Source organism: Babylonia areolata, chromosome 10 (assembly GCF_041734735.1).
Source record: "Babylonia areolata isolate BAREFJ2019XMU chromosome 10, ASM4173473v1, whole genome shotgun sequence".
NCBI classification, from domain to species: Eukaryota; Metazoa; Mollusca; class Gastropoda; order Neogastropoda; family Buccinidae; genus Babylonia; species Babylonia areolata.
Genome location: NC_134885.1, coordinates 40,744,527 through 40,757,026, shown reverse-complemented (window position 1 = coordinate 40,757,026; position 12,500 = coordinate 40,744,527). Strand labels below are relative to the sequence as shown.

Below are 12,500 nucleotides of genomic sequence, written 5' to 3'. Positions count from 1 at the left end.
CAGATGCGCCTCTCCATAAGTACTGAAACACCAGTCTGCACGACGAATTCACGAACTCATCTGGGGACAACGCAGCGGTAGTTGTTACCTCCACCTGCTGTAACTTTGGGCATTGTACTGGATGTCACACGCCTCAGTGTTGTCCACACCGATATTAGCAAGCATCACGTGTGACCCCTTGCCCCCCCCCCCACCCCCCCATACCAATCCCTCCTCCCCCCCCCCCCTGGTCTCTGAGTGCTGTGTCTGACCACCACAAAACCTCTGTACACAGGATGAGGACAGGACGCACTGCCACCTGTGATGTCTGACTACCCTGGCACTGAAACTTAACTCTCTCCATGCGAACGGCGAAAGAGACGACGTTAACAGCGTTTCACCCCAGTTACCATCATCAAGATATTGCAAGCGGAAGGCTCTTATACTGAAGAGGTGAATGTTGACAAAGAATACAACAATTCTGACGATGGAAGCTAAAGGTTGGGTCATTCAGACGCCCGCTGGACATCCGAGGAGTCTGTGTAGAGGAGAAGAGAGGACTGGCCGTACGGAGTGAGTTAATAACCCAGCGTGTCTGGTTTAGCTGTCATCATTCGCTAAGCCACTTCTCCAGTGGCAGCAAAAAGTCACGCCATTTAAAAAAAAAAAATGCACAGAATGATGACAAGCAAAGCGAATCTACCTAAATAATAATGGCTTTACCGAGAGAGATAAAAAAAAAATCCTTATAAGAGACAAAAAACATCTGTGTTGAACCAACTACTTCAAACTTCGTTATGGCGTAAGATGACTTTAATTACCAGAAACCTGCTGCACGGAATCCTGTTCTGTATGACATTAAACATTCTGAGGAAAAGCATTTTTCCAAAAGCAAGTTTTAAATTTTTTTGTTAAAAAAATACTTTTCGCCAAATCGTTTACGCTTTATTAACCCAATTTGTCTGCTCTCTCTCTCTCTCTCTGTGTGTGTGTGTGTGTGTGTGTGTGTGTGTGTGTGTGTGTGTGTGTGTGTGTGTGTGTGTGTGTGTGTGTGCGTGCGTGTGTGTGTGTGCGTGCGTGTGTGTGTGTGTGTGTGTGTGTGTGTGTGTGCAGAGACTTCACCATTACCTACTTTTCTACCTGTACGTTAGTTCGCTCCCCTCCCCCATGACCCCCTACTTTCGATCGTGTATCTCGTTTTCGAAACAGCTTTGAGACATTTGTGATTAGGCGCGTATAAGAGACAATGATTATTATCGTCGTTGTTTGTTTCATCCTGTTGTACCAAATCTGACCGTATTCATGAAAGCAAACGAATGAAAAAGGAAATAATACACGGAAAATTTCATAAGTCTTTTTTCAAATGATAATCATTGTTCATATAAAAAAAGAGTAAGCTTGTGGAAATATTATGATATATAATTATTTTTATATAAATATATATATTCGATTCTTTAATTTTTTTGTGCCAAACACTACCCACACATATTATTTCACATCTCCGAATTTGTGTCATATATATTTTTTGCGCGCATGATATAGTTGGAAAACAAAATTTAAAAACCACTGGCACAGGTGTTTTTTTTTTTTCTGGAGATTATACGTGTGAGATTGGTGTCGCTTTGTGTTGAAATCCTATACCGCGGCGCTGACAGTTTAAACTGAACAGAAAATAGACCACACACAGGGCAGGAGCAATGATGACAACAACCCACCCTTCACCACAATGATGGAATGTGTGTGTGTGTGTGCGTGCGTGCATGCGTGGGTGTGTGTGTGTGTGTGTGTGTGTGTGTGTGTGAGTGTGCGCGCGTGTGTGTGCACTCCCAATTCCCCTGCTGATTGGTCAGACTTTTCCCATTTATGGAGACCACAGTCCAGGCCGTGGCCATTATGACTGGGCACGTGATACCCGAAAGACAGAGTGCCTGACCCTCTGCCTGTCATCAGCACAGGACTGACCAGCCACGCTTCAAAGCTGGTTTTAACGCCGTGTCCAGTTGCTGCACAGTGAGTAACCTGTGCAGACACCCAGCATGACGTCACAGCACGGTGGTCACTGCCCAGACTTCAGGGTAGTTCATTTCAGGCCTGTAAGAGGTGTGAGAACAACAAAGTCTGTACAGGATTAAGAGGTGTGAGAACAACAAAGTCTGTACAGGATTAAGAGGCGTGAGAACAACAAAGTCTGTACAGGATTAAGAGGTGTGAGAACAACAAAGTCTGTACAGGATTAAGAGGTGTGAGAACAACAAAGTCTGTACAGGATTAAGAGGCGTGAGAACAACAAAGTCTGTACAGGATTAAGAGGTGTGAGAACAACAACAAAGTCCGTACAGGATTAAGAGGCGTGAGAACAACAAAGTCTGTACAGGATTAAGAGGTGTGAGAACAACAAAGTCTGTACAGGATTAAGAGGTGTGAGAACAACAAAGTCTGTACAGGATTTTGAACTTTGACAGCGCACTGAATACAAGCAAAGTGTTTTGATCTGAAGGAAACATAATCGAATACAAAAAAGAAAAGAAAAAGAAAAAGAAAAAAACAAGACCCACATAAACTAATGTCGATCATTCACTGGGAACAACAGTGCAGGGACAATTATGCAAATAATTCTACAGACCTACAGACCTTCGGGTCTTCATACCACAGGCTTGCAGACATAAAGACCTACTGACCTGTAGACCACAAACATACAGACCTGCAAACCTACAGACCTGTGGATCTCTAGACACGCAGACTTACATACCTACAGACCTGTAGATTTACAGGCATGCAGATCTATAGACAACATATCTATAGACCACAGACCTTCAAACCTACACCTGCAGATCTACGGACCTGTGGACCAAAGACTTACAAACCTACTGACATGTAGACGTGCAGACCTACTGACCGCAGACCTATGGAAAACAAGACCTTTTTACCAACAGAACCACAGACCTACAGACCAACAGACCAACATGCCAACAGAACTACAGACCTACAGACCAACAGACCTACAGACCTACAGAGCAACAGACCAACAGAACTGCAGACCAACAGAACAACAGACCTACATGCCAACAGAACTACAGACCTACAGACCAACAGACCTACAGACCTACAGAGCAACAGACCAACAGAACTGCAGACCAACAGAACTACAGACCTACATACCAACAGAACTACAGACCTACAGACCAACAGACCTACAGAACTACAGACCGACAGACCTACACACTACAGAACTACAGACCAACAGAACTACAGACCAACAGAACTACAGACCTACAGACCTACAGACCAACAGACCTACACACTCCAGACCTACAGACCAACAGAACTACAGACCAACAGACCTACAGACCAACAGAACTACAGACCAACAGACCTACAGACCAACAGACCAACAGAACTACAGACCTACAGACCTACACACTCCAGACCAACAGACCTACAGACCAACAGACCTGCAGACCAACAGAACTGCATACCAACACAACTGCAGACCTACAGACCAACAGACCTACAGACCAACAGAACTGCAGACCAACAGACCTACAGACCAACAGACCTACACACTCCAGACCAACAGACCTACAGACCAACAGACCTACAGACCTACACACTCCAGACCAACAGACCAACAGACCTACAGACCTACACACTCCAGACCAACAGACCTACAGACCATCAGACCTACAGACCAACAGACCTACACACTATAGACCCCCAAACGTGTCCTATGTGTTTGTCGTACCAGCCCAGTGTGACTTTGAAAACCAGTCACTGTGCCAGTGGACCAACTCCCGGCAGGAGACGTCCAACAACAGGGGGAACTGGGCCTTAAGCCACAGAATTGCCGACCATACAACACAGAACAAGAGTGGTAAGCCGTTGCTCTGAGTTCGACACGATAGAACACAATGTGGCTCGACACGACACAACACGACACTACACAACAGGACACGACACAACGTGACTCGACACGACACAACACGACACTACACAACGTAACACGACCTGATACGATGCGATGCGATGTGCTACGATAACGATACGATACTGTACGGTATGGGACAGCTGAAAGCAGAACAGGACTCGACCTGACTCGATATGGTAAAAGATGATGATGTGCTGGCCAGTCCACTTTATTCCAGCACATTACAGCACAACACAGTACAGTACAGCACAGCACAGCACGGGAAAGCACAGCACAGCACATCACATCACATCACATGATTTTACAGCAGTGTATAGCATAGCACAGCACAGCACAGCAAAGCACAGCACAGCACAGCACAGTGCAGTACAGTACAGTACAGTACAGTACAGTACAGTACAGTACAGTACGGTAAAGTAGATTCAAATACAAATGCTGCTTTTTGTTGGTCACGTCAACCCACGCCATTGGACCAGGCGGTACTGGACTCATTAGAACAGGACAGTATGACAAGATCCCAAAGACATTTCACAAAAGCATCTAACAACGGACGGTATCGACCCATCACAAAACATTGAAACTGATCAGTATTGACATTTTCGAATTCATTTGTATCACAAACTTGATATCAACCTAATTCTTTAAAATAGACCCTTCACAAAACATGTACCAACTGACAGTATAGACCCATTACAAAACGTCAATGATGGACGGTGTCGACCATCACAAAAATTTCCCACTGACATTATTGACCCTTCACCATTTACCAATGGACAGGCTAGACCCTTGGCATGAAAACTATTAGGTGTGTCCTTACAAACCACTTGACAGTAATTATTTAGCGGTGTTTTTTTTTTAACTCCTCTATTTTCTCTAGATCAAATCTTTATATAGGTAAAACTGGCTTGGCCGGTCCATTATACAATAGCGGACATGAAAATATACAGCAGCGCGTACAAGTCTGACCCCAAAAATTATTTGCTATTCTGAACAAAGGGAATGCTTGATAATTTCCAATTCACTATCCACTTTTTAAGCCGTTGCTGAGAGAAATAATGTTTCATACGTCCCATGAATTAAACTAAACATTATGAAATGGGTAGCAACTTGGGATGCGAAAAGATTCCAGGTCCTTCAAAAATCACAAACCATTCATGAATTAAAAAAAAAAAAGTAAGAAAATCAAAAGTGGAACGGTCAACTCAAGCCATTCAGATCCGTCCAAGTTATACTGACCCTTTTCCTGATTTGGATGTTTGAGTTCCATGAGAACAAGAAACTGTTTGGTATGTTGCGCTCCTATCGCCCAGCCTACATTCCTGTTTTTGGAGAGGCGAAGAGCATTAGTTTAACTGTATTCTCATGGATTGTAAACATTGTATAGTTCTCTTGAAGAAAACTTTACATAACGCTCTCATTGAAGTTTTCTGTAGTTTTAATGTAACGTTGGAATAAGTCTTTGATTGGACTCTTCTTCTTGATCAAAACACTTTGCTTGTGTGCAATGCACTGTCAGAGTTTAAAATCCTGTACAGACCTGACTGTTTCCAGATGTGACGTGACCTTCCCTGACGGCTGGGCAGTGACCACCATACTGTGACGTCATGCTGGCTGTCTGTACAGGTCACTATGCAGCAACTGGTCACGGGGTTAAAACCAGCTTTGAAGCGTGGCTGGTCAGTCCTGTGCTGATGACAGGCAGAGGGTCAGGCGCTCTGTCTTTCTGGTATCACGTGCCCGGTCATAACAATTTCCGGCTGGCCGTGTTCACCATGAAAGGCAACCATCTGGACAAACGGCTTTGGACACATAGCGAACATGAGAGTGGACGTTGGAGACATGGCCAGGTCAATATCACTGGCGTGCCACGCCAGTCTCTTCAGGTGTGTGTTTATACGACAGTCTTTCATCATTATAGTGAAAGGTGCGATAATTTTCCAACTCCATGATAAGAATATTGGAAACATTGTGCCTGAACCTCCTTAGTGTGTATACACAAGCAGAAGATCAAATACACACGTCAAAGATCCTGTAATCCATGTCAGTGTTCGGTGGGCTATGGAAACAAGAACATACCAAGCATCACACCCCCGAAAATGGAGTACGGCTGCCTAGATGGCGGGGTAAAAGCAGACATGCACGTAAAGGCCCACTCGTGTACTTACGAGTGAACGTGGGAGTTGCAGCCCACGAACGAAGAAGAAGAAGGAAACATTATCGTCAGGCAGAAAGTATAGCGTTCTTGCGGATGTTTTGAAGAAGAAGAAGAAGAAAACAACAACAACAACAACAAAAAAACAAAACAAAACAAACAAACAAACAAACAAACAAACAAACAAACAAAAACAACCCCCAAAAAACAAAACAAAACTAACAAACAAAAAACAACAACAAGAAACAAACAAAAAACACACAAGTAAAAACAGAATCAGTGAAGCTGTCAGCATGGTCTAGCACACGATGATGCAGTGGAAAGCAATAGAATGGTATTGTCAAAGCCATGAATTTCGCAGCTTGGTTCATTTTGCACGTGTCATCAGTTTGAGCAAAATAATATAACATGCTGTGGTGGGCTGCTGCCTATGGGGTATCGGACAGTGATGTAAGTGAAGCCAGACACGCTGGATTATTACACAGCAGTTTCAGGGAAAGTCCGACATCAAAGGTGTGGTCATGTGCACAGGTGTGTTTTGTAGCGACCAAGGTCAGCACAGCGAGGAATCAAGGAAGGAACACACATGGTAATGAGGTCGGTGTGGACGACATTGAGGTCACTGTGACCCCCGGTGTTATATCCATACCCACACCAGTAAAGGTGACTTCCACAGCGTCCTCGGCAGGTGAGTTCGTGCAGAATGATGTTTCAGTACTTTCGCTACGTCCATAATCATCCTCATCCTCATCAACTTCGTCCTTCTATTCTTCACGCATTTCTTTTCTTCCATTGTCACTGTGGTTTGACGAGGGCAGAAACATTCTCTGAAGATCACGATATCTAACATATATACCATTCTTTGGACTGGAAGAGGAGACCGTTCCTCGTATATTAGGCCCTGATCACGAGAGAGGTGTATGTGATGCAGTTTGTCTATCTCAATGTATGTGTCTTTACTGCCGGATGCTGTGCCCCCCCCCCCCCCCATGTTTCTTTACTAGCCAAGCTGACTTTTAATGCATTTAACAGTTTAGGTGTTTCCAAGCGCTGGGTAAAGTACTGAGGTGATCTGTTCCTGAATTACAGCCATCAGTTGCTGTGTGTATGATAGATGAGACTGCGGGATAAAAAAAAAGGGGGCGAGTCTAGATATATTTTCCTTTCCGTTTTTCTCGTTTTGTCTTTATTTGTTTAAACCTGGGACTGTTTACTTTCATTCGGGGCAAATTTCAGGGCGTGGCAACATGCTGGGAATGGAATATTTTCTGTTTTATTTTTGAATAAAATTTGTCCGATAGAGCTACACGTCTACAGTTTGGACCCTTTTTCAGAATAATCGTTTGTTGTGGGGGCAGGCACGAGCTATCTTCAGTTTATCTTCATTTCTTAACCATCATGTGGTTTAGTCATGCCTGAGGAAAGCTTTCATACCTTGACTTTTGTTGCCCTTGCAATCGCCTTCAGCATAAATCAAACATCGCGTTCTCTCTCTTTCTATCTCTCTGTCATGCCCTCTCTCGACCCAATCATTTTTTTTAGCAGGAGCTGGATGAAAAAAAAGAACAACCCACGTGACTACTTATCTATCATCCTCGAAAATAAAGAAATTCTCTCTCTCTCTCTCTCTCTCTCTCTCTCTCTGTGTCTGTGTCTCATCTGTTGTTTTACATATATTTTTCTGTTCAGCCCAAGGTCCAGCCAGCAAGACCTCAGTGGACTGTGACTTCGAGACCCCTGACCTGTGTGGCTATATCCAAATCTCCAATGACGACATGGACTGGACCAGACACGCCGGCCCCACCCCTTCTGGTGGAACCGGACCCAGCACTGACCACACCTTCAGGGACAGTCACGGTCAGACACCGACTGCCTTCCTTCTTTGTCTGCTTGTTTGTCTATTTGTTTTTTCCCCATGCCTTCTTCTCAGTCAGTCTCAGCCTTGTGGGTAGACTTGCGTGTCAAGGACTAAGGGAGCAAACTCTAATAAAATCCGGAGTGGAGCCCCTTAGTTTTGGGCAGCTTAATGATGAGCCTTGTGGGTAGACTTGCGTGTCAAAGGCTAAGGGAGCAAACTCTAATAAAATCTGGAGTGGAGCCCCTTAGTTTTGGGCAGCTTAATGATGAGCCTTGTGGGTAGACTTGCGTGTCAAAGGCTAAGGGAGCAAACTCTAATAAAATCCGGAGTGGAGCCCCTTAGTTTTGGGCAGCTTAATGATGAGCCTTGTGGGTAGACTTGCGTGTCAAAGGCTAAGGGAGCAAACTCTAATAAAATCCGGAGTGGAGCCCCTTAGTTTTGGGCAGCTTAATGATGAGCCTTGTGGGTAGACTTGCGTGTCAAAGGCTAAGGGAGCAAACTCTAATAAAATCCGGAGTGGAGCCCCTTAGTTTTGGGCAGCTTAATGATGAGCCTTGTGGGTAGACTTGCGTGTCAAAGGCTAAGGGAGCAAACTCTAATAAAATCCGGAGTGGAGCCCCTTAGTTTTGGGCAGCTTAATGATGAGCCTTGTGGGTAGACTTGCGTGTCAAGGACTAAGGGAGCAAACTCTAATAAAATCCGGAGTGGAGCCCCTTAGTTTTGGGCAGCTTAATGATGAGCCTTGTGGGTAGACTTGCGTGTCAAAGGCTAAGGGAGCAAACTCTAATAAAATCTGGAGTGGAGCCCCTTGGGCGGCTTAGAGATGAAGCCCACCACTATCCCGGCAGGTGCTATGGCTCAGTCATGGTCAGGACGTGTCACTCTTCGCCCATCTTGGCTACAGCGGCTGGACTGAGAGAGGGGTCGTTGTGCTTCGGCAACCGATGGATTCCATTCACCCTTCGTTTCTTCGCCCAGGATTCGGTGACTCCTTTCTTTGGTCTCAGTTAGAGGGAGTGTGTCATTTTCAAATCCCACACCTTTATGTTAGTCTGTCTGTCTGTCTGTCCGTCATGGATCACGATAGCCGTCCACACCTGACTCGTGAAGCTTCTGGACATTTGCTGCGTTGCAAGGCTGAGAGTGAATCTGTCGCCTAATGAAGGAATTGCAGTTCATGGGAAGTTTTTATTGTACTGCATGATCATTGTGTTGTGCATTATTGTATTGTATTGTATTGTATTGTATTGTATCCGCCCACCAAAACCCAGCCCCGTTCTCTTTCGAAAAAAATTTAATCGGTTCATCTCGTCCCGTCATAAATGTATTGTTTGTTCTGACATGAGTGTTGACCTGCCATGTATGTGTTCCTTTGGTGTACTGCCACCGTAGTTTGGGATTCGTCAAGGGACACCAAGCTGCCTTTTCCGTGCTCCACCGTTGACCAGTGTGCTACGGTCTGTTCAAACACTGAAGCTTTGACATCCTCTGTGTAAGAGGCCGACCCTAACTGTTTCAGCGTGTCTGGAAAATGTGTTTCTCGTTGAGACGAGGGACGCAACGGGTGAACTTCTGTGGGACTTTCTGGACGTGTTTATATACTGTGAGGGCATCAAGAACACGCACAGCGAAATCCTGAGGATGGACACGATCTGCACGTGTGTGTGTGTGTGTGTGTGTGTGTGTGTGTGTGTGTGTGTGTGTGTGTGTGTGTGCGTGCGCGCGTCTGAATCTGTGCGCATGTGTGTGTGTGTGTGTGTGTGTGTGTGTGTGTGTGTGTGTGTGTGTGTGTGTGTTCCAAGTGTGCATCTGTATCCTTTAAGTTTTTGTGTTATGGGAGGTAAAATTAAGAATCCTATCCATTCAGACATTCCCTCCACCTTTCGAAGTCAGGTCATCCCCACTATGTACACCCCCAGTTATGCTTTGTGTCTACCTAGAAAGTTATTCATCACTGAACCAGTGGTCAGTCTCTCATAGTTTTGCCTCATGCTGTGGTGGTCCCAGTACATGATGACCACGCCATAACTATGATCGTCCAGGTCACTACATGTACATGGAAGCGACACCTCCGGAGGGAGGTGCCCACAAACAGGCCTGCCTGCACTCCCAATTATGCTTTCAGTCTACCAAGAAAGTTCTTTGCCAATGTACCAGTGATTCATTTTCTTGTAGTTTTGCCTCATGCTGTGGTGGTCCCAGTACATGATGACCACGCCATAACTATGATCGTCCAGGTCACTACATGTACATGGAAGCGACACCTCCGGAGGGAGGTGCCCACAAACAGGCCTACCTGCTGTCTCCCATCCTGGACTGGCACTCCCCTGCTGTTTGTGTTCGGTTCTGGTACAACATGCACGGCAGCTCCATGGGGACCTTGACCTTGCAGGCCAGGAGCTCTGACCTAAAGACCGGGGGCATGGTGTGGCAGCGGTCTGGAAACCAAGGTCAAGGCTGGAAGGAAGCTGCCGTCAACATTGATGCCTCACAGCCAAGAAGGGTACTGCTTCTCTTCCTCTTGTACTGCTGGTGTTGCTGTTGCTTCTGTGATTACCGATGCTGCTGTTGCTACTGCTACTGTTATCTTAATGATCGTCGTCATCATCATCACATCGATATCGATATGACGTTGATAATTATCGTTGTTATTGTCCTTTTTCCTCACAGTCTGCATATTATTAGATTTGATATAATCACCTCATGTTTCTTTTTAACATAAAAAAAATGATATTCGTACACAATAGATACAAAAACGAACCTCACCAAATCCCTTTTCAACAAATACCGAACACAGATCATGTTCCTTTTCCAATATAATCCTGTTACTACAGGACCCAGTTATTAAAAAAAAAAAAAAAAAAAAAAGAGAGAAGAGAAATCTTCGTTTGAGCGCAGACTAATTCCACAGAAAATCCAGTTCAGTAAGTATCGAATTTAATTCGTAAAGAGGTGTATTAATGTGATTGATTTGACAATGATCATACCTGGAGCTTGATAGACACTCCCCCACCCCCCACTCCCTATCTCATTCGTTTGCAAGTTTCGACGTGATGTCAGACAATAGAGCTTTTCGACGTGATGTCAGACAATAGAGCTTTTTGACGCGATGTCAGACAATAGAGCTTTTTGACGCGATGTCAGACAATAGAGCTTTTCGACGTGATGTCAGACAATAGAGCTTTTTGACGCGATGTCAGACAATAGAGCTTTTCGACGTGATGTCAGACGATAGAACTTTTTGACGTGATGTCAGACAATAGAGCTTTTCGACATGATGTCAGACGATAGAACTTTTTGACGTGATGTCAGACAATAGAGCTTTTAGACGTGATGTCAGACAATAGAGCTTTTTGACGTGATGTCAGACAACAGAGCTTTTTGACGTGATGTCACGGCCGTCATGTCAGCCATACTGGTCCACTTGGTAATAAAGACATATTCTATTCTATTCTATACAGACACACACACATGTACACAGACATACACACAGACATACACACATGTACACAGACATACACACATGTAGACAGACATACACACAGAGACACAGAGACAACCCCACCACAGGGCCAAAAGACACGCCGCATTTTGCATCAGGAGATGATTCACAGACTCCTCACATGCTGGTAACACGGTGCAGGAGATGGGCCTTCTGTGTTGACAGATGCTGTTCCTGGGCGCCCTTGGGTCCGGGGAGTCCAGTGACATGGCCATTGATGACGTCTCTGTGGTCCGCGGACCGTGCGACGTGGCGGGTAAGTGCTCGGTCCACGTCTTCTTCACACCTCCCTTTTTAAGCCCTTGACTGCCGAGGTTCAGTTTCAGTTTCAACTTTCTCCAGAAGGCGTCATTATCTTCGGACGAATCTGTATATACGGTACACCACATCATTTGCTAGGCAGATGCCTGACCAGCAGCAAAACCCAACACGATCAGTCAGGCGCTGAGTGTATGCATATATATATCAGAGTGGATTTATTTTTTATACACATTTTTTTTTTGCCAGAGGACAACACTCTCGTTGCCATGGGTTCTTTTTCTGTGTGCAAAGCATATGCTGCACGCGGGACCTCGGCTTATTGTCTCATCCAAATGACTAGACGCTCAGTTTTATTTTCCAGTCCAACTTGGGAGAAAGGGCGAGAGCGGGATTCGAACCTGGACTTTCCCGGACACTCTATATTGGCAGATGAACGGGAGGAAGGCTGCATATTGACCACTGAACCTTGTTGAAATGAGGTGGTTGTGGCAAGAGTCTTAAAAGTGCAGTCACTATTTTGTGTGTACATTTAAGTGATGTGATTGGTCTTGCTGATCTAATGTAATCCGTTCCAGATAGGAAGTTCAAGTAAAGAGAGATGACCAACATCGAGATGTGTGTGTGTGTGTGTGTGTGTGTGTGTGTGTGTGTGTGTGTGTGTGTGTGTGAGAGAGAGAGAGAGAGAGAGAGAGAGAGAGAGAGAGAGAGAGAGAGAGAGAGTCTCATGTACTTAAAGTTGACTCCAGCAGAGTTAAAGTCACGCTGTTGTTATTTTCAGGGTCGTCAACACTAAAGGCAGCTGTGCAAACGTCCACGTCACCTA

At 45.1% G+C, this 12,500-nt stretch overlaps 1 protein-coding gene across 1 annotated transcript in view; it reads left to right on the top strand.

Annotated features, from left to right (window-relative positions):
* Nucleotides 1–12,500, top strand: part of LOC143286361 (MAM and LDL-receptor class A domain-containing protein 1-like) — a 78,180-nt gene that overhangs the window by 20,769 nt on the left and 44,911 nt on the right. The window contains exons 5-8 of the mRNA XM_076593901.1: nt 7,746–7,913; nt 10,152–10,417; nt 11,582–11,672; nt 12,456–12,500. The exon at nt 12,456–12,500 is cut by the window's right edge and continues 39 nt beyond it. Coding sequence (XP_076450016.1) covers nt 7,746–7,913; nt 10,152–10,417; nt 11,582–11,672; nt 12,456–12,500 — 570 coding nt within the window. The remainder of the gene's footprint in view (nt 1–7,745; nt 7,914–10,151; nt 10,418–11,581; nt 11,673–12,455) is intronic.